Source organism: Salmo salar, chromosome 11 (assembly GCF_965601325.2).
Source record: "Salmo salar chromosome 11, fSalSal1, whole genome shotgun sequence".
NCBI classification, from domain to species: domain Eukaryota; kingdom Metazoa; phylum Chordata; class Actinopteri; order Salmoniformes; family Salmonidae; genus Salmo; species Salmo salar.
Window position 1 is genome coordinate 76746571 of NC_138301.1, and position 27489 is coordinate 76774059.

Below are 27489 nucleotides of genomic sequence, written 5' to 3' on the forward strand. Positions count from 1 at the left end.
AAGGACCTGACAGATAATTGTGTGGGGTACAGAAATGAGCTAGTCATTCAAAAATCATGTTAAACACTATTTTTGCACACAGTGAGTCCATGCAACTTATTATGTGACTTGTTAAGCACAGTTTTACTCCTGAATGGAGAAATTTGGAAATTGATGAAAGAACGAGATTATGCTCTAAAAACAGCCCTAAAATCCAAATTAGAGCATGACAGACGTAGGTTTACCATGTTGAGAAATAAGGTGATGAAAGAAATCAGACAGGCCAAGGCAAACTTTTTTATTAACATAATTGGTGAGGCAAAGGGAAATTCTAAATTGATCTGGGAGAATCTAAAAAAGTTAACAGGGAAAGACCATAGTAACACCGCAAACAGACTAGAAATCATGGTGAATAACAATCTAACACAGGATGCAGTTGAAATAGCAATAGCCTTCAATTCCTACTTTATTGACTCTGTCAAGGTACTGACACAGAACCCCTCCACTGGTTTATTGGGCTCAGTGCTAGTGAATGACGCTCAACCTGTCTTCATCATAAGGGAGGTTTCTGAGTCAAAGGTGAACAAGGTGATTAGCTCATTAAAGAACTCTAAATCCAAAGATGTGTTTGGGCTGGACTCTACCTTTCTTAAAAACTACAAAGAGTCACTCATTGGCCCCATTACTAAGGTCACCAACACATCTATTGGTCTGGGGGTGTTTCCAAGGGTATGGAAGTCAGCCATAATAACGGCCATCTTTAAATCGGGCGACCCTGCTGATGTGAGTAACTACAGGCCCATTAGTATACTACCTGTAGTGTCGAAGGTTGTTGAAAAGTGTGTAGCAGAACAACTGATTTCCCACCTCAACAACAGCCCCTTTACATTACACTCCATGCAGTTTGGCTTCAGAGCGAAACACTCCACAGAAACGGCCAACTGCTTTCTTCTGGAAAATGTGAAGTCCAAGATGGACAAAGGGGGCGTTATTGGGGCTGTGTTTCTGGACCTAAGGAAGGCTTTCGATACTGTTAACCATGAGATTCTCATCACAAAAAGTTCAACTTTTCCCCCGATGCCTTGAGATGGATGAAATCATACCTTGAAGGCAGAACTCAGTGTGTCAGAGTGAGCAATAAGCTGTCGCCCACTCTTAGCTATGATGTGGGCGTGCCCCAAGGGTCAATACTGGGGCCCCTCCTGTTCAGCCTGTACATTAATGATCTGCCTTCCGTCTGCACTGGGTCTGAAGTTCAAATGTATGCAGATGATACAGTGATATATGTGCATGCAAAGAGCAAACAACAAGCTGCACAAGAACTCACTACTGTAATGGTCCAGGTTACAAAGTGGGTCAGTGACTCGTGTTTGCATCTCAATGTGAAAAAAACTGTTTGCATGTTCTTCACAAAGAGGGCAACAGATGCTACTGAGCCAGATGTCTATGTGTCAGGGGAGAAGCTCCAGGTGGTATCTGATTTTAAGTATTTTGGAATCATACTTGATTCCAACCTCTCTTTTAAAAAGCATGTGAAAAAGGTAATTCAAATAACCAAATTCAACCTAGCTAATTTCCGATTTTTACGAAATTGTTTGACCACAGAGGTAGCAAAACTGTATTTCAAATCGATGATACTCCCCCACTTAACATACTGCTTGACTAGTTGGACCCAAGCTTGCTATACAACATTAAAACCTATTCAGTCTGTCTACAAACAGGCTCTCAAAGTGCTCGATAGAAAGCCCAATAGCCATCATCACTGTTACATCCTCAGAAAGCATGAGCTCCTGAGTTTGGAAAATCTTGTGCAATACACCGACGCATGTCTTGTATTCAAGATCCTAAATGGCCTAGCTCCCCCTCCACTCAGTATTTTTGTAAAACAGAAAACCCAAACATATGGCAGCAGATCCACAAGGTCTGCCATGAGAGGTGACTGTATAGTTCCCTTAAGGAAAAGCACCTTTAGTAAATCTGCTTTCTCTGTGAGAGCTTCCCATGTCTGGAATACACTGCCATCAGACACACATAACTGCACCACATATCACACTTTCACAAAATGCATGAAGACATGGCTAAAGGTCAATCAGACTTGTGAACATAATCCCTAGCTGTGTATTGCCGCTTTCCATGTTGTCTGTTGTCTGTAGCTTGTGAGGTGTGGAAACACTTTGTTGTTTTTATGGATTTTGTCTTGTTGCTTTTTGTTCTATGTTGCTCTGTCTGTATGCTACATCTTGCTTGTCCTATGTTGCTCTGTCTGTATGCTATGTCTTGCTTGTCCTATGTTACTCTGCGTGTGCTCACTGTTCAATGAATGTCTATATTGTAATTGTTTTTAATAACCTGCCCAGGGACTGCGGTTGAAAATTAGCCGGCTGGCTAAAACCGGCACTTTTACTGAAACGTTGATTAATGTGCACTGTCCCTGTAAAAATAAAATAAAAAATAAAATAAACTCAAACGTATTTATGCTTCCCATAACAAAGGGGTGGAATACTTATTGACTCAAGACATTTCAGCTTTTCATTTTCTATTTGTAAAAATTTTGAAAAACATAATTCCACTTTGACATTATGGGGTATTGTGTGTGTGTGTAGGCAAGTGACAAAAAAAATCCCAATTTCATCTATTTTAAATTCAGGCTGTAACACAACAAAATATGTAAATGATCAAGGGGTGTGAATACCGTCTGAAGGCACTGTATTTATTCTGTTGAATGAGCTTTCTAAAAGTCATGGAATCAATAGAAAGATAGTGTATTTGGAAGTATTCAGACCCCTTCCCCTTTTCCATATTTTGTTAAGTTACAGCCTTATTCTAAAATTGATTATAAACTCAGCAAAAAAAGAAATGTCCTCTCACTGTCAACTGCCTTTATTATCAGCAAACTTAACATGTGTAAATATTTGTATGAACATAACAAGATTCAACAACTGAGACATAAACTGAACAAGTTCCACAGACGTGACTAACAGAAATGGAATAATGTGTCCCTGAACAAAGGGGGGTCAAAATCAAAAGTAACAGTCAGTATCTGGTGTGGCCACCAGCTGCATTAAGTACTGCAGTGCATCTCCTGCTCATGGACTGCACCAGATTTGCCAGTTCTTATTGTGAGATGTTACCCTAGTCTTCCACCAAGGCACCTGCAAGTTCCCAGACATTTCTGGAGGGAATGGCCCTAGCCCTCACCCTCCGATCCAACAGGTCCCAGACGTGCTCAATGGGATTGAGATCCGGGCTCTTCGCTGGCCATGGCAGAACACTGACATTCCTGTCTTGCAGGAAATCACGCACAGAACGAGCAGTATGGCTGGTGGCATTGTCATGCTGGAGGGTCATGTCAGGATGAGCCTGCAGGAAGGGTACCACATGAGGGAGGAGGATGTCTTCCCTGTAACACACAGCGTTGAGATTGCCTGCAATGACAACAAGCTCAGTCCGATGATGCTGTGACACACCGCCCCAGACCATGGCGGACCCTCCACCTCCAAATCGATCCCGCTCCAGAGTACAGGCCTCGGTGTAATGCTCATTCCTTCGACGGTAAACGCGAATCTGACCATCACCCCTGGTGAGACAAAACCGCGACTCGTCAGTGAAGAGCACTTTTTGCCAGTCCTGTCTGGTCCAGCGACGATGGGTTTGTGCCCATAGGCGACGTTGTTGCCGGTGATGTCTGGTGAGGACTTGCCTTATAACAGGCCTACAAGCCCTTAGTTTAGCTTCTCTCAGCCGATTGCAGACAGTCTGAGCACTGATGGAGAGATTGTGCGTTCCTGGTGTAACTTGGGCAGTTGTTGTTGCCATCCTGTACATGTCCCACAGGTGTGATATTCGGATGTACCGATCCTGTGCAAGTGTTGTTACACGTGGTCTGCCACTACGAGGACGATCAGTTGTCCATCCTGTCTCCCTGTAGCGCTGTCTTAGGCGTCTCACAGTACGGACATGGCAATTTATTGCCCTGGCCACATCTGCAGTCCTCATGCCTCCTTGCAGCATGCCTAAGGCACGTTCACGCAGATGAGCAGGGACCCTGGGCATCTTTCTTTTGGTGTTTTTCAGAGTCAGTAGAAAGGCCTCTTTAGTGACCTAAGTTTTCATAACTGTAACCTTAATTGCCTACCGTCTGTAAGCTGTTAGTGTCTTAACGACCATTCCACAGGTGCATGTTCATTAATTGTTTATGGTTCATTGAACAAGCATGGGAAACAGTGTTTAAACCCTTTACAATGAAGATCTGTGAAGTTATTTGTATTTTTTACGAATTATCTTTGAAAGACAGGGTCCTGAAAAAGGGACGTTGTCACGGCTGTTCGAAGGAGCGGACCAAAATGCAGCGTGTTTGTAGTTCCACATATTTATTAGACGTGAAACTGAATGCAATACATAAATAACTTGAAAACACAAAAACAACAAACCGTGACGCAGAGAGGAAAACACACTACTCAAAAGATAATAACCCACAAACAACAATGAGAAAAACCCCTACTTAAATATGATCTCTAATCAGAGGCAATGAGGATCAGCTGCCTCCAATTAGAGATCAACCCCAAACAATCCCAACATAGAAATAGACAAACTAGAACCTAAACATAGAAATAGAAAACATAGATTAACCAAAAACACCCCCTGTCACGCCCTGCTCTACACTACTATAGAAAATGACATCTTTCTAGGGTCAGGACGGGACAGACATTTCTTTTTTTTGCTGAGTTTATAATTTTTTTCCCTCAATCTACACACATTATCCCATAAAGACAAAGCAAAAACAGGTTTTTAGAAATGTTTGCAAATTTATTAAAACAAAAAAACAGATACCTTATGTAAATAAGTATTCAGACCCTTTGCGATGAGACTCGAAATTGAGCTCAGGTTCATCCTGTTTCCATTGATCATCCTTGATGTTTCTACAACTTGATTGGAGTCCACCTGTGGTAAATTCAATTGATTGGACATGATTTGGAAAGGCACACATCTGTCTATATAAGGTCCCATAGTTGATAGTGCATGTCAGAGCAAAAACTAAGCCATGAGGTCGAAGGAATTATCCGTAGAGCTCCGAGACAGGATTGTGTCGAGGCAGAGATTTGGGGAAGGGTACCAAAACATTTCTGCAGCATTGAAGGTCCCCAAGGCCAGAGTGGCCTCCTCCATTCCTAAATGGAAGAAGTTTGAAACCACCAAGAGTCTTCCTAGTTCTGGCCGCCCAGCCAAACTGAGCAATCGGGGGAGAAGGGGCTTGGTCAGGAAGGTGACCAAGAACCCGATGGTCACTGACAGAGCTCTAGAATTCCTCTGTGTAGATGGGAGAACCTTCCAGAAGGAAAACCATTTTTTAAAATATTTTTATTTAACCTTTATTTAACTAGCCAAGTCAGTTAATAACAAAATCTTATTTACAATGACGGCCTACCAAAAGGCAAAAAGCCTCCTGCGGGGACACATCAGGAAAAGAGAGACAACACTACATAAAGAGAGATCTTAGACAACAACACAGCATGGCAGCAACACATTACATCATAGCATGGCAGCAACACAACATGACAATAACATGGTAGCAAGACAACATGGTAGCAGCAGAACATGGTAGCAGCATATCACAGGTTACAAACATTATTGGGCACAGACAACAGCACGAAGGGCAAGAAGGTAGAGACAACAATACATCACGCGAAGCAGCCACAACGGTCAGTAAGAGTGTCCATGATTGAGTCTTTGAATGAAGAGATTGAGATAAAAATGTCCAGTTTGAGTGTTTGTTGCAGCTCGTTCCAGTCGCTAGCTGCAGCGAACTGAAAAGACGAGCGGCCCAGGGATGTATGTGCTTTGGGGACCTTTAACAGAATGTGACTGGCAGAACGGGTGTTGTATGTGGAGGATGAGGGCTGCAGTAGATATTTCAGATAGGGGGGAGTGAGGCCTAAGAGTGTTATATAAATAAGACTCAACCAGTGTGTCTTGCGACGGGTATACAGAGATGACCAGTTTACAGAGGAGTATAGAGTGCAGTGATGTGTCCTATAAGGAGCATTGGTGGCAAATCTGATGGCCAAATGGTAAAGAACATCTAGCCGCTCGAGAGCACCCTTGCCTGCCGATCTATTAAATATGTCTCTATAATCTAGCATGGGTAGGAGGGTCATCTGAATCAGGGTTAGTTTGGCAGCTGGGGTGAAAGAGGAGCGATTACAATAGAGGACACCAAGTCTAGTTTTAACTTTAGCCTGCAGCTTTGATATGTGCTGAGAGAAGGACAGTGTACCATCTAGCCATACTCCCAAGTACTTGTATGAGGTAATCACACCTGTGGGGAGAGGGGCATTCTTCTTACCGAACCACATGACCTTTGTTTTGGAGGTGTTCAGAACAAGGTTAAGGGCAGAGAAAGCTTGTTGGACACTAAGAAAGCTTTATTGTAGAGTGTTTAACCCAAAATCCGGGAGGGGCCAGCTGAGTATGAGATGGCATCATCTGCATATAAATGGATGAGAGAGCTTCCTACTGCCTGAGCTTTGTTGATGTAAATTGAGAAGACCGTGGGGCCTAGGATCAAGCCTTGGGCTACACCCTTAGTGACAGGCAGTGTTCTGACTTTATCAGGGATGCAAACTAGTCACTTTTCTGCGAAATTCACATTTTGAATCCAAAATCGTTCAGATGAGAAAAGTTTTGGGGGGGGGGGGGGGTGATGCGTGTTTGGAGCAATACTGGCTGTATCGAAGGCTCAGCCAATCGTTAACAAATTACAAAATGCAGCATGCGACTGAAGAGCGAAGAGGCGACCAACTTACTAGTTACAGCATCAGAGCACCCTCTGGAAAGACCGCGGAGAGTGGAAAAGCAGTTTGCCAGTTACAGCAGAAGCGAGGACGAAGAGGTTGTTGAGAAGCCTGCCGGCGGAGGTGAGAAGGTGATAAAGTGTACTTAATGAGCTGATAAAATAATTGAGTTTATGGTGTGAAAATTAGCTGGCTAACAAAGTCAGACAGCTAGCTTTAGCTAGCTAGCTAGCTAGCTAAAGTTACAACATCAGATGAGCTAACATTAGCTATAGTATTAACTGGTATACGACTCCTTAACGTTCCTCAAGCTATAACGTTGTTAGTTGCTCACTGGACCCTGATGGAAATCTGTGAGAAATGTTAACTAGATAGTTAGTACTTAGTTCATAGACAGCTAACGACTTAATGTTTTCCCTCAGTGGTTAATTTTCAGAATGAGACAGTTAGGTGAAGATGAGGCGTTGTTTGTTAAACAAGTGGATTCAGGGATTAAGTGTAGCTGGAGCTGGGCCTGGTTTAAACTGGGTGTCACTATAGAGGTGAAAAGAACTTTCCCTCTTTCTCACTTTTTCAATACAGTGGATAAAAAGGGGTATGCCAGGTGTACTCTGCCTGAAAGAGTGAAATTGTGCCAACATTGTAGAACAGATGTACACAGGCAGAAAGTGTACAATGTAATAACAACGTGCAGTGTAGGAGACCAGGGAGACACCACCAGCACCATTCCACCGGGGGCCAGAGAAGATTAGGGATCAACAGGCTCAGCTTCCCGTTCCCCCTATGGACCGCATAGCAAATGCAGTGGTAGGTGTGTTAGGTCAGCAGCATCACTATTTGAGAAGTCAGCATAGCACATGTCAGGCAAACTGTTAGTATAGGTGAAATAAGCACTGTTGAGCAATTTACACAAGATAAAACGGTATGTAGTGTGCCTACTTTTAGTTAATTTCATAGTTTGTGTCTTCTAGGCTATGGTCCTTGGTGTCCTAGCAGAGCATTCCCTCCCCTTCGCTATTGCTCCAGTAATCGTTGAGCTAGCGCAAAATCTTGCCATTGACAAGGTGGCTTTGGAGAGGATGAAGCTCTCAACAACAGTGACATCCTACAAGATGGTCCATGGCCTAGTGCGGACCTTCTCCAAAAGGACCTTCTCAAACCTGAGCAGGTTTCCCTTTTTTTTTTACTTGGATGAGAGCACATCTAACAGCAACAAGAAGGTTGTTCTCATATTTAATTATTGCTTTCTTATATCTATTTGCCATTCTATAGTCTCTACTCTATTTGCACTACTTTTATCATGTTTTAATCTTCTCTTATCTTACATTGTTGGAGAGCTCAAGGAACAAGCATTTCATTGTCCAGTCAACATATGTTTACTGTGCATTTGACAAATAAATCCTGATTTTATTTGGTTTGATTTGAAGGTCCTCTCCATGCTGGTAAGCTACTACCATGATGACATGAGGAAGGTGGTAGTGGAGCACTTGGGGTCCCTGGAGGTCATCAAGGTGAATACCGTCAGCTTGGAGAGGGCACTCTGCAACTTCTTCAACGATAACATCCCATGGAAAATTCTGGTGAGCATGATGATGGATTCTTGTAGGGTCTTGAGAGATAGCAAGACCGGCATCGAGACAAGGATCCGTCAGATGCAATGTCCAACCCTGCTCGACGTTAATGGAGACTCCTGTCATCACATCCACAATGCGGCAAAGAAGTTTGCAGTGCCCTTGAGCAGCTCTTCAATGATCTGCACACTGATCATCAGTGGTCTCCAGATCAAGTAAAAAGTATATTTGAATGTTTGGTATTTACTTATCACTCAATGTATGTAATGAATGAAGTCTTTATTCATTTGATTCATTAATTCATCTGAATACTGAATTTATTCCAAATCTATCTTATTTCTGTGCAATCCTACCTTAAAGGGGCAGTATATGGAAATAAATTATTTCATAGTCTCTTTTTGTCAGGTGATGTACCTCAAGGAGATATGCCAGTACCTGAACATCCCTGCCTACAATCCTCAGAGGTTTGTGTCCCATCGCTGGTTGTCTACATATGTCAGCATTTGACACACAGAATGCTGCCGGCTTACAAGGCCCTGTACTACGGGTTCCTGAGCAACAAAGACCAGGAGCTGTACAAGGACCCACTGGAACACATTTATAAAGAACACCACGTGAGCGAGAAGGCACAAGCGCGGAGCATGTCTTTGCACGAGGACCTCAACAGAAAAGGTGAAGGTCATCACTAGTTCTATGTTAAGCTTAGTATTGAGTTTGTGTACATCATGGTTACCAGTGATGAGCAAAATGTACCTTATTGACAATTAACTTACTGATTCTGTTTTCACAGGCATGAAAGTAAAAGTTTTAAAAAAAAGTAAAAGTCCGATGGAAGAGGGTGACCAGGAAGGTGTGGCATGAGGGCACTACAAGTGACCTACAACTCAGCATTTACGTGGGTGTACTGGCTATCCTGAAGGAGGACTAAATGGTTTTTCAGGTGGGTATTTTCTATCTGCGACTGTTGGCTATACTTGTATATACAATATTGTATTTCACAACAGTTGTTTTACATTCACAGGGTAGCCAGACGTTGGTACATAAGCTCCACGACAAACAGCTTGACACTTTTCAGCTTTTTTCTTGCTTCGTCAAAGCAGAATACATAACTAAAGTGTCACCCAAGACTATGGGAGTGATGGTACTTCAGGAGAAGATGCTGCTGTCTGCCAGGGAGATGTATGTGGTGTGGGAAGCAGATGGATTCATAACCAGGAATCCTAATCATGCTGTTAGTACCCTGCAATTTAAATTACATTTAATATGTTGATATCTTTTTTGTCATTGTTTCAAAACATGTAGTAATTGTCAGTTTTGTGGTGTTCCATATTTCAGCTGCTGAAGTCTTTCATGGAACAGGTCACCAAAGCCTACACCACCTCTGCACTTTACATGCAGAAGAAGTTGCCCTTGTAAAGTCACACACTGACGTCACCTTCTACTCTGGACACGATTTTGAGAGGCCACTCGCAGGCAGCGATCCAGTTGAAGAAGCTGAGCGCAATGTTGGGCCACCTCTCACCAGCCAGCAGTGATCTCCATCAGGAGATCATGTGATACAACATTGATCCATGCCTGGCCAGCTTCACGGAGGAAGATGACATGGTGGAGTGGTGGGCTCATGTCTTGGCCCAGACACTGAAGTATCCAGCCCTGGGTAATGTGGTGAAAGGTGCCCTTTCCGTCTTTCATGGTACCAGGGTTGAGTCTTTGTTTAGCTGGATGAACGACATCATTGACACACGAAGCCCCAACATGAACATCTCAACGTTCAATGCAATGCAGACTGTGAAGTACACCCTGCAGTCCAGACAGAAGACCACAGTGGAGATGTTTAAACAGGAGGATGCAAGGTTTGGGGAGGTGGACCAAAGGCTCTGCAGAAACATCAGGTCAGCAGGAGCAGTAGACAAGACACAGTGGCAGCAGAGTCTGCTGGAAGACCGAAGACGACATCTCGAGTATGGCTGTCAGCCATCTGGAAGTGCTCAGGAGAGCAAGAGGGCGGCAGCTGAAAGGAGAAGAGGGCTAGGCTCAAGCATGCTGCAAAACAGCACAAGTGGCCACTTGAAATACTTGTCCAGGCTAAGAAAAAGAAGTAGGGGAAAACCCTCTACCCAGCCCTATCCTTCCCTCCAGTACTCTCCCTTTGTCAAATAAATCCCAGATTGTTCCGGGCCTAGGACGCGGCATCTGAGGCCTGTTTTCTGCCACCATTTACCTTAATTTTATGGACTATGTTTTTATGTTAGCAATTCATATATTTTTAAAAGAAAGTGTTGTGAAAATGTATGTGGGTATTGGAAAGGAGAGTTCTATTTGGGTTTTGTTTAACTTCCCCTCTGAAATGTATAACCTATTGATTTTCTGTTCTGTTGGGCAGTACAGCATCAGAGGGACTGTTCCTGAAAGCTGGATCAATGAGTTAGCTAGCTAACTTTCCAGAATATCTGGAAATAACTCCATCCTTTGAGAAATATTGACCTAAAATGTATGTGGCATTATATTGACTCGACTACATAAACCAGTATAAAATATTAATGTATTGTTTATTCTGTGGACTTCAGTGTCATTTGCAGTAAAGTCTAGGAAACAAATAGAACATGATAGAATGGCGCCGGAGAGGATGGCTGAAGTTTTACGTGCTCCTAACCAACTGTGTTATTTTGTTTGTTTTTTTGCGTTGTTTGTAACTTTTTTTTAAACATATTTTGTACATAATGTTGCTGCTACCATCTCTTATGACCAAAAATAACTTCTGGACATCAGAACAGCTATTACTCACTACGAACTGGTAGAAGCTTTTTCCTTTAACGAGTCTGACGAGTCCGATGTGAAGGATATACTGCTTTCCTGGGAACAGGCCCAAATCCCCGTCATTTGCGTGAAGAGAAGACAACGGAGAAAAAGGGGAGGATGTTGGGCTGCCTTCTGAGAATTCGTAGGCGAGTGAGTAAACCTCCACTGCCATGGCGTTCTATTGGCAAACATGCAATCATTGGAAAATAAAATGGATGACTTACGAGCAAGATAAAACTACCAACGGGACATTAACTGTAATATCTTATGTTTCACTGAGTTGTTGCTGAACGATGACATGAACAACATACAGCTGGCGGGTTTTACACCGTATCGGCAGGATAGAACAGCAGCCTCTGGTAAGAAAAGGGGTGGCGGTCTATGTATATTTGTAAACAACAGCTAGTGCACGATATCTAAGGAAGTCTTGAGGTTTTGATCGCCGTAGGTAGACTCATGATAAGCTGTAGACCACACTATCTACCTAGTTTTTATCCGTTTTTTTCGTAGCTGTCTACATACCACCACAGACCGATGCTTGCACTAAGACCACACTTATTGAGCTGTATACCGTCATAAGCAAACAGGAAAACGCTCCTAGTGGCTGGGGACTTTAATGCAGGGAAACTTTAAATCCTTTTACCAAATTTCCACCAGCATGTTAACTTCTCTGGGCTAGGTGGGACGTGAGCGTCCCACTCTATTCAACAGCCAGTGGTAGAGCGTGGCGTGAAATTCAAAACCTCAAAAATGCTATAATTTCAATATTTCAAACATACGACTATTTTACACCATTTGAAAGATAAGACTCTCGTTAATCTAACCACATTGTCCGATTTCAAAAAGGCTTTACAGCGAAAGCAAAACATTACATTATGTTAGGAGAGTACATAGCCAGAAATAACCACACAGCCATTTTTCAAGCAAGCATATATGTCACAAAAACTCAAAACACAGCTAAATGCAGCACTAACCTTTGATGATCTTCATCAGATGACACTCCTAGGACATTATGTTATACAATACATGCATGTTTTGTTCAATCAAGTTCATATTTATATAAAAACCAGCTTTTTACATTAGCATGTGATGTTTAGAACTAGTATACACACCGAAAACTTCCGGTGAATTTACTAAATTACTCAGCATAAACGTTCACAAAATACATAACAATTATTTTAAGAATTATAGATACAGAACTCCTTTATGCAATCGCGGTGTCAGATTTTAAAATAGCTTTTCGGCGAAAGCACATTTTGCAATATTCTGAGTACATAGCTCGGCCATCAAGGCTAGCTATTCAGACACCCGCCAACGTTGGGGCTCACTAAACTCAGAATTACTATTAGAAAAATTGGATTACCTTCGTCAGAATGCACTCCCAGGACTGCTGCTTCCACAACAAATGTTGTTTTTGTTCCAAATAATCCATAGTTATGTGCAAATATCTCCGTTTTGTTTGTGCGTTCAGGTCAATATCCAAAAGGTAACGCGCGAGCGCATATTGACACAAAAAAATTCTAAATGTTCCATTACCGTACTTAGAAGCATGTCAAACGCTGTTTAAAATCAATTTTTATGCTATTTTTCTCGTAAAATAGCGATAATATTCCAACCGGACAATGTTGTATTCATTCAAAGAGGGAAAGAAAAAATGGCGAGGTCTCGTGAATGAGCATTTCCATTCCCTTTGTCCTCAGGCAGACCACTGACAAACTGAGTTACTATACTTTGCCCAGCTACAGGTGACGCCCCAATCCACTTTCTGGCGGCTTTAGAGAGCCAATGGAATCCTTAGAAAGTGCAACATACCCCACGGATACTGTAGTTTCGATAAACAAGCAAAATCAGAACTACAAAATCGCAGACAGGGCACTTCCTGCTTGGAATCTTCTCAGGTTTTTGCCTGCCATATGAGTTCTGTTATACTCACAGACACCATTCAAACAGTTTTAGAAACTTTAGAGTGTTTTCTATCCAAATCTACTAATACTATGCATATTCTCGTTTCTGGGCAAGAGTAGTAACCAGTTTAAATCGGGTACGTTTTTTATCCGGCCATGAAAATACTGCCCCCTAGCCCAGAAAGTTTAAATGTGCAACCAGAGGGAAAAAAAACTCTAGACCACCTTTACTCCACACACAGAGACGGACAAAGCTCTCCATTGCCCTCCATTTGGCAAATCTGACCATAATTATATCCTCCTGATTCCTCATTACAAGCAAAAATTAAAGGAGGAAGCACCAGTGACTCAGTCAATAAAAAAGCGGTCAGATGAAGCAGATGCTAAGCTACAGGACTGTTTTGCTAGCACAGACTGAAATATGTTCTGGGATTCTTCCGATGGCATTAAGGAGTACACCACGTCAGTCACTGGCTTCATCTATAGCCCACAGTGACTGTACGTACATCCCCAACCAGAAGCAATGGATTACAGGCAACATCCGCACTGAGCTAAAGGGTAGAGCTGCCGCTTTCAAGGAGTGGGACTCCAACCCGGAAGCTTATAATAAATCCCGCTATGCCCTCCGACGAACCATCAAACAGGCAAAGCATCAATACAGGGCTAAGATCGAATCCTACTACACTGGCTCCGACGCTTGTTGGATGTGGCAGGGCTTGCAAACTATTACAGATTACAAAGGGAAGCACAGCAGAGAGCTGCCCAGTGACACGAGCCTACCAGATGAGCTAAATTACTTCTATGCTCGCTTCGAGGCAAATAACACTGAAACATGCATGAGAGCATCAGCTGTTCCGGACGACTGTGTGATCACGCTCTCCGCAGCCGATGTGAGTAAGACCTTTAATAGGTCAACATTCACAAGGCCGCAGGGCCAGACGGATTACCGGGACGTGTACTCCGAGCATGTGCTGACCTAGCAAGAATCTTCACTGACATTTTCCTCCTCTCCCTGTCTGAGTCTGTAATAGTCCTAACGGCCCAGTACATCACTGGGGCCAAGCTTCCTGCCATCCAGGACCTATTTACCAGGCGGTGTCAGAGGAACGCCCTAAACATGGTCAGACTCCAGCCACGCTAGTCATTGACTGTTCTCTCTGCTACCGCATGGCAAGCGGTACCGGAGCGCCAAGTCTAGGTCCATGAGGCTTCTAAACAGCTTCTACCCTCAAGCCATAAGACTCCTGAACATCTAATCAGATGACTAACCAGACTATTTGCATTGCCCCCACCCCCTTTACACTGCTGCTACACTCTTATTATCTATGCATAGTCACTTTAGTAACTCTACCTACATGTACATATTACCTCAATTACCTTGACTAACTGGTGCCCCCACATTGACTCTGTACAGGTACCCCCGTAATATAGCCTAGCCTCGCTATTGTTATTTTACTGCTGCTCTTTAATTATTTGTTACTTTTATTTCATATTGTTATTATTATTTCTTTTTTAATTGCATTGTTGGTTAGGGCTTGTAAGTAAGCATTTCACTGTAAGATCTACACCTGTTGTATTTGGCGCATGTGACAAATAAAATTTGGTTTGATTTGAAATAACATTGGATTGTTTTCCTTAAAATGTTTAGCTATGAGTTAGGTTCACATTAACCACTTTTTATTTTACAAACAGAGACTGATCATGTAGATCATATTCTTTGTTGTTTAATTAGTACACAGTTAACCTGCATTTCAAGAAGGGATTCAGCCTAAAAGTCACTAGAAATCTGAATTTTAAAGCTGATTTAAAATAAAAATCCCCTTAGCAGGGATGTTTTGTGTGTTTCAGTGCAAAGAAAATGTGTCACCTTTTTGGGCCCTCACCAGTTTGCATCCCTGCTTTATACACTGCACTCTTTGAGAGAGGTAGTTAGCAAACCAGGCCAAAGACCCCTCAGAGACACCAATACTCCTTAGCCGGCCAACAAGAATGGAATGGTCTACTGTATCAAAAAGCTTTGGCCAAGTCAATAAAAATAGCAGCACAACATTGCTTAGAATCAAGGGCAATGGTGACATCATTGAGGACCTTTAAGGTTGCAGTGACACATCCATAACCTGAGCAGAAACCAGATTGCATACTAGAGACAATACTATAGACATCAAGTAAGCCAGTCAGTTGATTATTGACAAGTTCTTTCCAACACTTTTGATAAACAGGGCAAAATAGAAATAGGCATATAACAGTTAGGATCAGCTTGATCTCCCCCTTTTAAATAATGGATGAACTGTGGCTGCCTTCCAAGCAATGGGAGGCTGTCTCTCCCCAGAGAGGAGAGATGGGTTAAAAAGGTCAGAGATAACCTTGGCGATGATAGGGGCAGCAACCTTTAAAGAATAAAGGGTCTAAACCATCTGACCCAGATGTCATTTTGGAGTCAAGTTTAAGAAGCTCCTTTAGCACCTTGGACTCAGTGACCTCCTGCAGGGAGAACATATGTAGCGGGGCAGGGGAAAAAGAGGGAGGAGCATCAGGGCTAGTCAGTAAACAAGAACGTTCGGATGACTTCGTCAACCATTTTGAAAAGAAGGTTGACGACATCCGATCCTCGTTTGCTAAGTCAAACGACACTGCTGGTCCTGCTCACACTGCCCTACCCTGTGCTTTGACCTCTTTCTCCCCTCTCTCTCCAGATGAAATCTCGCGTCTTGTGACGGCCGGCCGCCCAACAACCTGCCCACTTGACCCTATCCCCTCCTCTCTTCTCCAGACCATTTCCGGAGACCTTCTCCCCTACCTCACCTCGCTCATCAACGCATCCTTGACCGCTGGCTACGTCCCTTCCGTCTTCAAGAGAGCGAGAGTTGCACCCCTTCTGAAAAAACCTACACTCGATCCCTCCGATGTCAACAACTACAGGCCAGTATCCCTTCTTTCCTTTCTCTCCAAAACTCTTGAACGCGCCGTGCTTGGCCAGCTCTCTTGCTATCTCTCTCAGAATGACCTTCTTGATCCTAATCAGTCAGGTTTCAAGACTGGGCATTCAACTGAGACTGCTCTTCTCTGTGTCACGGAGGCTCTCCGCACTGCTAAAGCTAACTCTCTCTCCTCTGCTCTCATCCTTCTAGACCTATCTGCTGCCTTTGATACTGTGAACCATCAGATCCTCCTCTCCACCCTCTCCGAGTTGGGCATCTCTGGCACCGCGCACGCTTGGATTGCGTCCTACCTGACAGGTCGCTCCTACCAGGTGGCGTGGCGAGAATCTGTCTCCGCACCACGTGCTCTCACCACTGGTGTCCCCCAGGGCTCTGTTCTTGGCCCACTCCTATTCTCGCTATACACCAAGTCACTTGGCTCTGTCATATCCTCACATGGTCTCTCATATCATTGCTATGCAGATGACACACAATTAATCTTCTCCTTTCCCCCTTCTGACAACCAGGTGGCGAATCGCATCTCTGCATGTCTGGCAGACATATCAGTGTGGATGACGGATCACCACCTCAAGCTGAACCTCGGCAAGACGGAGCTGCTCTTCCTCCCGGGGAAGGACTGCCCGTTCCATGATCTCGCCATCACGGTTGACAACTCCCTTGTGTCCTCCTCCCAGAGTGCTAAGAGCCTTGGCGTGACCCTGGACAACACCCTGTCGTTCTCCACCAACATCAAGGCGGTGACCCGATCCTGTAGGTTCATGCTCTACAACATTCGCAGAGTACGACCCTGCCTCACACAGGAAGCGGCGCAGGTCCTAATCCAGGCACTTGTCATCTCCCGTCTGGATTACTGCAACTCGCTGTTGGCTGGGCTCCCTGCCTGTGCCATTAAACCCCTACAACTCATCCAGAACGCCGCAGCCCGTCTGGTGTTCAACCTTCCCAAGTTCTCTCACATCACCCCGCTCCTCCGCTCTCTCCACTGGCTTCCAGTCGAAGCTCGCATCCGCTACAAGACCATGGTGCTTGCCTACGGAGCTGTGAGGGGAACGGCACCTCCGTACCTTCAGGCTCTGATCAGGCCCTACACCCAAACAAGGGCACTGCGTTCATCCACCTCTGGCCTGCTCGCCTCCCTACCTCTGAGGAAGCACAGTTCCCGCTCAGCCCAGTCAAAACTGTTCGCTGCTCTGGCACCCCAATGGTGGAACAAGCTCCCTCACGACGCCAGGACAGCGGAGTCAATCACCACCTTCCGGAGACACCTGAAACCCCACCTCTTCAAGGAATACCTGGGATAGGATAAGGTAATCCTTCTAACCCCCCCCCCCTTAAAAGATTTAGATGCACTATTGTAAAGTGGTTGTTCCACTGGATATTATAGGTGAATGCACCAATTTGTAAGTCGCTCTGGATAAGAGCGTCTGCTAAATGACTAAAATGTAAATGTAAACAAAGCATGCAGGTGTCATGAGGCAAATAGCAAAATGCACAAGAAATGCTATATAATGACTTGGGGCTAGCCATTGAAAGTTCAGAACCACTCACCCCACCTGTGCGTGTGTGCTGGAGGAGAGCGAGAGGAGAGGGGGGAGTGTGGTGGGAGTTCATGTACCAGACGGGGAGACAAGCCAGGGCAGACAACGAACAGATTGCCAGGTGGAATCCAAGCTGCAGTGCAGCAGGCAATGGGAGTTGGTGTCACACCCACTTGGGAGAAGCTTTTATTTCTGGAGGCAGATTTCTTGTAGAAAATGCCAGTGGATGGTCTCTGAACAGCGGGAGGAGGCTTCAAGGCCTCCGGATTTGGGTTGGGTAGCCTGCCATTTGTTGGGCTCAAAGGCACCTCTCACTTCACACCTCAGTGCTAATTGAAGTTGTATTTGGTCTGTCTCAGTTCCAGGTTGGATGGTGTCCTTGATAGTATTAATCCTTCCAGGTAATTTTGTCCAAAATTAGGTTGTATGTTTGGAGTTTTGATCTGGAGTGAAGGTTATGCTGTGGAGGGTAGCATCCTGTATATGTCCCTTCCAAAAAAATTCAAGTTTATCTAACTCCAAATATATATTTTTGTAAAAAACATGTTGGAAATGTGAGAGCTTACATGCAGCTGTATCTCTCTCTCTCTCTCTTCCCTGAACTCGATCTCTGTAGCACTCCACCAATCAGGCCTTTATGGTAGAGTGGCCAGATGGAAGCCACTCCTCAGTAAAAGGCACATGACAGCCCACTTAGAGTTTACCAAAGGGCCCTTAAAGGACTCTGACCATGAGAAACAAGATTCTCTGGTCTGTTGAAACTAAGATTGAACACTTTGCCACTGAATGCCAAGCGTCACGTCTGGAGGAAACCTGGCACCATCCCCACGGTGAAGCATGGTGGTGGCAGCATCATGCTGTGGGGATGTTTTTCAGCTGAAGGGATTGGGAGACTAGCCAGGATCGAGGCAAAGATGAACTGTGCAAAGTATAGAGATCCTTGATGAAAGCCTGCTCCAGAGCGCTCAGGATCTCCAACTGTGGCGAAGGTTCACCTTCAACAGGACATCAACCCTAAGCACACAGCCAAGTCAACGCAGGAGTGGCTTCGGGACAAGTCTCTGAATGGCCTTGAGTGGCCAAGCCAAAGACCGGACTTGAACCCGATGGAACATCTCTGGAGAGACCTGAAAATACCTGTGCAGCAACGCTTTCCATTCAACATGACAGAGCTTGAGAGGATAGGATCTGCCGAGAAGAATTGGACACACTCTCCAAATACAGGTGTGCTAAGTTTGTAGCGTCATACCCAAGAAGACTCAAGGCTGTAATCACTGCCAAAGGTGCTTCAACAAAGTACTGAGTAAAGGGTCTGAGTACTTATGTAAGTGTGAGATGTCCTTTAAAAAAAATATTAGCGAGAATTTCTAAAAACCTGTTTTTACTTTGTCATTATGGGATATTGTGTGTGTGTATGTGTGTGTGTAGAATTGATGAGGGGGGAAATTATATATTTTTAAGAATAAGGCTGTAACAAAATGTGTAAAAAGTGAAGGGATTTGAATACTTTCCAAATGCACTGTAAGTGTAGAATACCTGCAGTGACAAAATTGTTGATGACAGAGTGAATGTTCCAAAATGTAGATCAATTTAGTCCTGGTGCAAAACATTTTACTTGTGTGTTTTTGTGCTTACCTGGGATGACTCACTGTATTTTGCTTAGATTGTAACACAACTCTCCTTCTATTGTCTCCGCCCCTCATGTTAGGCCTGAATTGGTAGTGAAGAAACTTCGGTATTATGCCCGCTACATTGTAGTTTGTTTACTTCTGAACAAGATGGACCTAGTGAAAGTGCTGGTCAAGGTAAGAAACCTGAGAAAAATAAACAAGAACCAGAGGAAGTTCTGAATCCCTTCAATCTTATTTGTATTTATTTAGGCCTTATTTTGTATTTTATTATATTGGGGTTTTGTATGAAGTGGGGTGCAGAAAACACAGGGACAAAGAACTCAAGTTTCAGCCTGAAATGTTTATTCTAGTAAACCTCTGACTGTAATTGAAATATATTTCCTTTAAGATCCTACAAGCAGCAATAGTTTTTAAACTGTACATGCATTAGTGTATTTGTGTACATAATATCTGTCTCCCTTCCTGTAGGAGCTGTCAGAGGAAATTGAGGACTATACGCAGCGATTCAACACAGAAGATCAGTTAGAATGGAATCTGGTCTTACAGGAAGTGGCAGCTTTTGTGCAGGTCAGATCCCAAAGAATAACCGACTGAATCACCTGATGCCTTTTACCTTCTGTTTCTACTGCCTATTATGAAAGGGGAAATGTCATCATAACTTATGAATGAAGGATATAGCAGCACTTAAAGGAGGCCACCACAGGTCAGCAAACATTTGAAAAGAAGGATGTTGCCCAACGACCATTACTAAAGTACATACACCAGTGACTAACCTATTCAACATGAAGTACTGTATTTCATTCTGGATTTTGGGGGGAAATTATGATTGTACATTTCTGTAAATCTTTAATTTGAGTGAAAGATTGTGTACCACACATGTGCTACTGGAATGGTGTGCACAATGGAGTACAAGGGAAGCTGCGCATGATACAATTGTAAAGTGTGTGTTTGTTTCTGTGAGCAGGCAGACCCAGTTGTGGTGCTGAACAATGAAAATACTGTGGTCGTCATATCCAATCGGCTACAGGAGAGGGGCATGCCTCTGTTGGAACAGGGCATGGTGGTTGGTCAGCTCACCCTGGCAGATGCACTAATCATTGGCAACTGCAACAACCAGGTGTTTGAACGCATACATTCTAGTCTAAAGCCCAGCCCTAAAACAACCCCTAGACCAGTCTGTAGACCCACATTCTAAACTATATTATTTTGTGTTTGTTAGGTGAAGTTCAGTGAGCTAACCATCGATATGTTCCGCATTCTCCAAACTTTGGAGCGGGAACCAGTCAACCTGGCTACAACGACATCTAAACATGGAACATTGGTGAGGCGGAATACTGAAAATGCTTATTACATGAATGTCTTTTGAACAACGACACATCCAGAATATTGCAAATGTAAAAGTCTCATGCGATTTCGGGCGAAAGGCAGTGCTGGCAACCCTGCATGAAACCTGTCCTTTAAACAGCTGCTTAGTCACATTCTTCCTTCACAGGCCCTTACCCCATGTCTTCCTTCACAGGAACCCAGCGAGAAGCCAGCCAAGAGAGAGAACCCTCACAAGTACCTGCTGTACAAGCCAACGTTCAGCCAGCTCTACACCTTTTTGTCTGCCTCCTTTAAGGTTAGTCTCCATCTGACTACCCCCGTCCAATCTGCTCTGCCTTCATGTTCCTATTGTCGGCTTAGCCATGCTTGGCTGAGCTGAAGAAAGTTGTTGCTACTTTTAATCTATTTTTCATCACCCCCACCTGTATCTGCCTTTTTTAAGCTCCGGTGGTTTTTGGAAATTGCCAGTAGCTTTTATGTAGTCCATTTAGTGGTACTGTCTTCTGCAAAAAATGATCAGTCTAGCTTACCTCTGAGATAATTTTACATCAAATCAAGTCTTACCCAATGGAAATGTAACCGCTGAACAGAAGAAACAACATATCCTGTTTTAGAGTACATCCTAATGGAATCCTATCAGAATTTAACAAAATGTAAATTGAAGGAAAGGTTCTATCAATTCCCTGGGTCATTTCATGTTTTCATGTGTATCTGAGTTATTGGCGTTCAAGCAGGCAGAAATCCATCCGGTGTGACGTAGCATTGTGATAAATTTGCTCTCACTACACTGGAAATTAATAGGGAAATGAATTTTAGATCACTAAAATGTCTATCATACATGTCAGATTTCAATACTGACCGATGTCATAACTCGGGAAGATGTATTCTCTAAAATATGAGCAATGGCTCATTCGAGTGATATTCCTACCTCGAGAAATGTGTAATTTAACAGAGGGTCTAGCACTTTTTTGCTATTTGTCTACCTCTTTAGTCCAGGGTGCATTGCATGGTGTCGTTGCCAGAGATGTTATAGAAAGGAGATAGGAATCCAATGAATGAAGGAAGTTTAACGCCCCACTCGGCAGACTGTTGACCAATCGCGTTCACTTTGTCACGCTGCGTCACGCGGTTATTAAGCTAATCGCCATGCATTCCCTTCTCAAAGTCAAGTGCTTATTGTTGCTACTTTTAATCGAGGAACGTGCCTATTTTCCTTAAAGTACGTAATGTCACGATTTCAAAGCTATACTGTATTATAGATGGCAAGTTAATTATCTCACATCTCTGAAAAGATTTGTAATGTTGTACTTGTTGTTGACGAAATGTGTGCTAATATTGGGTTTGAGCGCCTTGAAGAAGAGTGGTACTTGTCCCAGAATCGCCCAGAATGCACCGCACAGCCCATTGACGTAGCAATGGCAACGTTTCCCATCTCCTCAAAAGTATATCTGCCATTGCTAATGTCAGACTCCACTCTGTGAGGCACATTGATCTGCAGGTTGAACATGGTGAGATTGTAGACTCTTAAATTGATAGCTCTAAAATCACCTAAACAAACTGCACTAACTAGCTACATTACATGCTAATATTGTCTTTGGTATTGTAATGAAACAGTAGGGAGCAGGTCTCGAACCCTCGACCTTCAAGCCCGAAGTCCGGCGCGCTATCGACTGTGCCGCAAAATCATGCTCGAGCGGCAGAGTCGATTTCCGCGCTTATAAACCCAGGGTCGTTACACTATTATTATGTGTAGCTACGTTTGCTAGCTAGCTAGCCAGTCAGCCCATAGAGTGCATTGCATTGTGGATTTTTTTAGTCAATTTAAGATGCAACAGATTTCCACAACTATTTTCCATGTTGCAAACCAACCTTATTATAAAGCCAAAATGAAAAAAGAATTCTCCTAAAATATTGTTCTCACATTTATTTAACACTGTAAATAGATTTTTTTCTTTAAATGTATATTTTGATTACATTAATGTAGGTTTGACCAAGCTCAAAACATTTAGGATGGTATTGGCTGATTTGAAGTTGTGTTTTTTTGTAGGAGTTGCCAGTGAACAGTGTGCTGCTCGTCTATCTTTCAGCTACTGGAGTCTTCCCTACTGGATGCTTGGATTATGAGGGTACACCAGCATTTTGTAAACACACACACACTCACTGGTCAGCTTCTTGAAGCAGGAGCTGAAATTAATCTGATAATTTCTTCCCAAAAATGTATTTAACTTTGTCTTTCTATCAGGACCATATGACTTTGGAGTAGTCCTCACCAACACGAACCGTGATGTGGTAAACGCGGAGACGGTGCAGAAAAGGAACCAAGCCCAAAAAGAGATGCACTGGTAAAGATCAGGCGCTGACTGTCCTCAATGTTTTCTAACGTTTGGCAGACATGAGATGCATGTACAGTATTGGCCTTTAAAAAGGTACATTGAACTTTTCGCACAGCCCATGTTATTTATAAACACACTCTACGATATTTGCCAGAAATTGTTGTTCCCCTTGCTATGCAAGGGCCGCGGCTTTTGTGGCGCAATGGGTAACGATGCTTCGAGGGTGGCTGTTGTCTATGTGTGCAGAGGGTCCCTTGTTCGAGCCCAGGTAGGGGCGAGGAGAGGGACGGAAGCTATACTGTTACATTTGTACTATTTAAAAAAAAAATGTATTTCACCTTTATTTAACCAGGTAGGCAAGTTGAGAACAAGTTCTCATTTACAATTGCGACCTGGCCAAGATAAAGCATGTGTGTGTGTGTGTGTGTGTACATGCAATGACTGTTGACTCCTGTATGCCTTAGCCTTCACCCTGGAGACTTGTTCCCTTTCACCCGGAAGCCTCTCTTTGTCATTGTAGACTCCTCCAACAGCACAGCCTATAAGGTTGGTGAGAATTACATTCATCACAATTAAAAACAAATGTGTTAAGATGATGGTAAATGGTAATTTTGAGGCGCTTTTCAGACATTGCCAAAACACTCAACAAATTGTTTTCATTAAGATTTTCATCAGCATACTTAAATTGGTTGATGGTAGTTCACTGGATTTTCATCTTATTATTATTAGTTGTTGTATAAAAACAAAATATTCAAGGTGCCAAAACACAACGCTGGGGGAGCACCAGTATTCAAGATATGGAGTCAAGATGGAGAACAAGGCATGTAGAGCTTACTTAGGGGATCACCTTTTGTTAACAACTTGTTTGACTCATTTTACGATGCATTTATGGAAAAGTGGGCTATTCCTTTTGGGAATTCACTCTGGTGTGATCCTTACTAATGCTGTGTATCTCCATGTAGAATTTCACCAATCTCTTTGGTCAGCCGCTGGTGTGTCTTCTATCTCCCACAGTCTATCCAAAGAGCATGCAAGGTTTGTTTGTCACTATTATTTTAGCTTTGTACTCAAATCAAAATCAAATAAGTTTATTGGTCGAATACACAAATTTGCAGATGTTGTCTCACATGCAGCAAAATGCTTGTGTTTCTAGCTCCAACAGTGCAGCAATACCTATCAATAAATAAATACATAATATACACATAATCCAGAAAAATAAAGTAACTAAGAAATATCAGAACGAGCAATGTCAGACACTGGAATATAAATATACAATGTCTTCAGAAACTATTCACATCCCTTGACTTTTCCATATTTTGGGGGGTGTCACTGACCTACACAGAATACCGCATAATATCAAAGTGGAATTATATTGTTCAAATGTTTTACTTATTAATTAAAAATGATACAACCACAGACCTGGGAGGTTTTCCAATGGTAAATAACTGCTTTTTTTTGTAAAGCAGACATCAAATATCGATTCGAGCCTAGTAAAGTTATTAATTACAGTACACCCAGTACACCCAGTCACTACAAAGATATAAGCAACCTTCCTAACTCCTTTGCCGGAGAGGAAGGAAACCACTCAGCGATTTCAGCATGAGGCCAGTGGTGACTCTAAAACAGTTACAGAGTTGAATGGCAGTGATAGGAAAAAACTGAGGATGGATCAACAACATTGTAGTTACTCCATAATATTAACCTAATTGACAGAGTGAAAAGGAAGCCTGTACAGAATAAAAATATTCAAAAACATGCATCCTGTTTGCTACAAGGCACTAAAGTAATACTGCAAAAAATGTGTCAAAGCAATTTACTTTTTGTCCTGAATAGAAAGTGTTATGTTTGGGGAAAATCCAATACAACACATTACTGAGTACCACTCTCCACAATTTCAAGAATAGTAGCAGCTGCATCATGTTATGGGTGTGCTTATAATTGTTAAGGACTGAGTAGTTTTTCAGGATAAAAAATACACAGAATGGAGCAAATCACAGGCAAAATGCTAGAGGATAATCTGGTTCAGTCTGCTTTCCACCAGATACTGGGAGAGGAATTCACCTTTCAGGTGGACAATAACCTAAAACACAAGGGCAAACCTACACTGGAGTTGCCTACCAAGAAGACCGTGAATGTTCCTGAGTGGCAGAGTTTTGAATTAAATCTGCTTGAAAATCTATGCAAGACTTGAAAATGGTTGTCTGGCAATGATCGACTTCATATTCGATTCCAGGCTGTATCACAACCGGCCGTGATTGGGAGTCCCATAGAGTGGCGCACAATTGGCCCAGCGTCGTTAGGATTTGGCTGTCATTGTAAATGAGAATTTGTTCTTTACTGACTTGCTTAGTTAAATAAAGGTTAAATAAAAATAAATAAATATTTGACAGAGCTTGAATATTGTACAATCCAGGTGTCCAAAGCACCTAGATTTACCCAGAAAGACTCACAGCTGTAATCGCTGCCAAAGGTGATTCTAATATGTATTGGCTCAGGGGTGTGAATACTTCTGAGATATTTTTGTATTTCATTTCCAATAAATTGGCAAAAATGTCTGAAAACATGTTTTCACTTTGTCATTATGGGGTATTGTGTGTGTAGATGGGTGAGAACATTTTTTATATTTAATCAATTTTGAATTCTGGCTGTAACACAACAAAATGTGGAATAAGTCAAGTGGTATGAATACTTTCTGAAGGCACTGTATATACATACTGTATAATGGTGTGTAAAGACAGTTTGGACAGTATATGAATAGAAAAGGTGTGTACAGCAGTAGTTGTATAAGATGAGCCATGACTAGAATACATTCTATACACATAAAGTTGGTAAAATAATAAGTAAACATTTATTAAAGTGACCAATGTTCAATGACTATGTACATAGGTGCAGGGTAGCATACCGGGTGGTAGCCGGCTAGAACAGTGACAAGTACTCCTCTTAATTAGCATGTTACAGGCAACAGTCAGTTACTTTCATTGTTGAAGTCTGCAATTAAAGTGTGTAAACTATCCTAGAAAATGGCTCTCAGAGCTCGTCAGTTGATTCTCCTATGTGTTGGCCTATTAAAACCAGCCATTGTCCTCGTTTAGGCCTACTTATAAAAAAAAATCTTTGAATAAATTTTATTGATTGGTTTAGAAATGTGTGGTCAGAATAAGCCATGTGAGATGAGACATTGTTTTTGTAGGTGTTCTGAGAAAGACTGTTGTATAAATGCCTCATCTCTGTCACCCTCCGTCTCCTTCTTCTCGCAGACCAGTCCCAGCGTGGCAGCCTCTTCACACTCTTCCTGTACTGCCCCCTTCTGGCTTTCCTGTCCGTGTGTGGCCTGAGCAGCCTTAACCAAGGATTGTGGGAGAAGGCTGAGGAGTTTCTATGCAAGGTGTTCCGTGACATTGGCCAGATGATTACACGCTCACGAGCTATAGGTACTTTTGTTAATTCTGTGATACGTTTTGTCATTTTAAGTGCAAATGTCACAACCATAACGGTGGAATTTCTCCTTCACAGACCAAGCATTTCTACAGTTCTACGGTGACGAGTTCCTTCGATTGGTACTCATCCGCTTTGTGTTCTGCTCGGCTACACTGAGAATGCACAAGCTCTTCCAGGTAAATCGTTTTTACTGTGCCCTTGTTACTTAGTTACATCTCCCATAGTTATTCACATCTCCCATAGTTATTCACAGAAGTTATGATCATTTGGGGGTAAATGTAATATCCGTCTCTCTTTGTCTGCCTTTTGCAGGACTCCAGGAGCTTCCCGGAATCGGTCCCTCAGCTACCTAAACAGGATACGGTGGAGAGCAGCTTCCTGTGGAAGCACGTTCTGGAGCTGGCTGCCATGTTGGATGTGCAGCACCTCTTTTGGGACGGAGCGCTGGACGTGAACTACTGACTTTTAGCTGACCAGCTAGTCACCACAACTTTACAAACACAGACCAACTACAGACACACAGACCACCACTATACACACTCGCACAGGGGAGAGTCCTCATCATCTTTCAGAGGTAATCAAGTTACTTGTTGAACACACTGCAATAGTGTCTGTTTCTTTGGAACCCAAGACCCCCTATTTCCCCCACCTAATGTACAGTGAGGGAAAAAAGTATTTGATCCCTTGATAATTTTGTACATTTGCCCACTGACAAAGAAATGATCAGTCTATAATTTCAATGGTAGGTTTATTTGAACAGTGAGAGACAGAATAACAACAACAAAAATCCAGAAAAACGCATGTCAAAAATGTTATTAATTGATTTGCATTTTAATGAGGGAAATAAGTATTTGACCCGCTCTCAATCAAAAAGATTTCTGGCTCCCAGGTGTCTTTTATACAGGTAACGAGCTGAGATTAGGAGCACACTCTTAAAGGGAGTGCTCCTAATCTCAGTTTGTTACCTGTATAAAAGACACCTGTCCACAGAAGCAATCAATCAATCAGATTCCAAACTCTCCACCATGGCCAAGACCAAAGAGCTCTCCAAGGATGTCAGGGACAATATTGTAGACCTACACAAGGCTGGAATGGGCTACAAGACCATCACCAAGCAGCTTGGTGAGAAGGTGACAACAGTTGGTGCGATTATTTGCAAATGGAAGAAACACAAAAGAACTGTCAATATCCCTCGGCCTGGGTCTCCATGCAAGATCTCACCTTGTGGAGTTGCAATGAT

General features: G+C 42.9%; 1 protein-coding gene across 1 annotated transcript; it reads left to right on the forward strand.

Moving 5' to 3' along the window:
* The first annotated feature begins 6748 nt into the window (after positions 1–6748).
* LOC106562843 (protein SCAI) lies at positions 6749–27103 on the forward strand. The gene is made up of 18 exons (XM_082957556.1): positions 6749–6901; positions 8198–8556; positions 8856–9013; positions 9132–9139; positions 9677–9753; positions 9925–10302; positions 19230–19326; positions 19621–19719; positions 20114–20269; positions 20372–20473; positions 20672–20773; positions 22526–22604; positions 22721–22820; positions 23276–23357; positions 23774–23846; positions 26069–26242; positions 26325–26425; positions 26562–27103. The coding sequence occupies exons 1-18, from the start codon at positions 6749–6751 to the stop codon at positions 26709–26711; spliced, it is 2448 nt and encodes an 815-aa protein (XP_082813682.1). The 3' UTR covers positions 26712–27103.
* The last annotated feature ends 386 nt before the right edge of the window (positions 27104–27489 follow it).

Bases quoted from the DNA above. Each gene is read 5' to 3' on its own strand.
- LOC106562843 (XM_082957556.1), top strand. From the start codon at position 6,749: ATGCGACTGAAGAGCGAAGAGGCGACCAACTTACTAGTTACAGCATCA. The intron at 19,720-20,113 runs GTCAGATCCCAA...TGTTTCTGTGAG, and splicing joins AAGTGGCAGCTTTTGTGCAG to CAGGCAGACCCAGTTGTGGT. The intron at 26,426-26,561 runs GTAAATCGTTTT...TGCCTTTTGCAG, and splicing joins GAATGCACAAGCTCTTCCAG to GACTCCAGGAGCTTCCCGGA.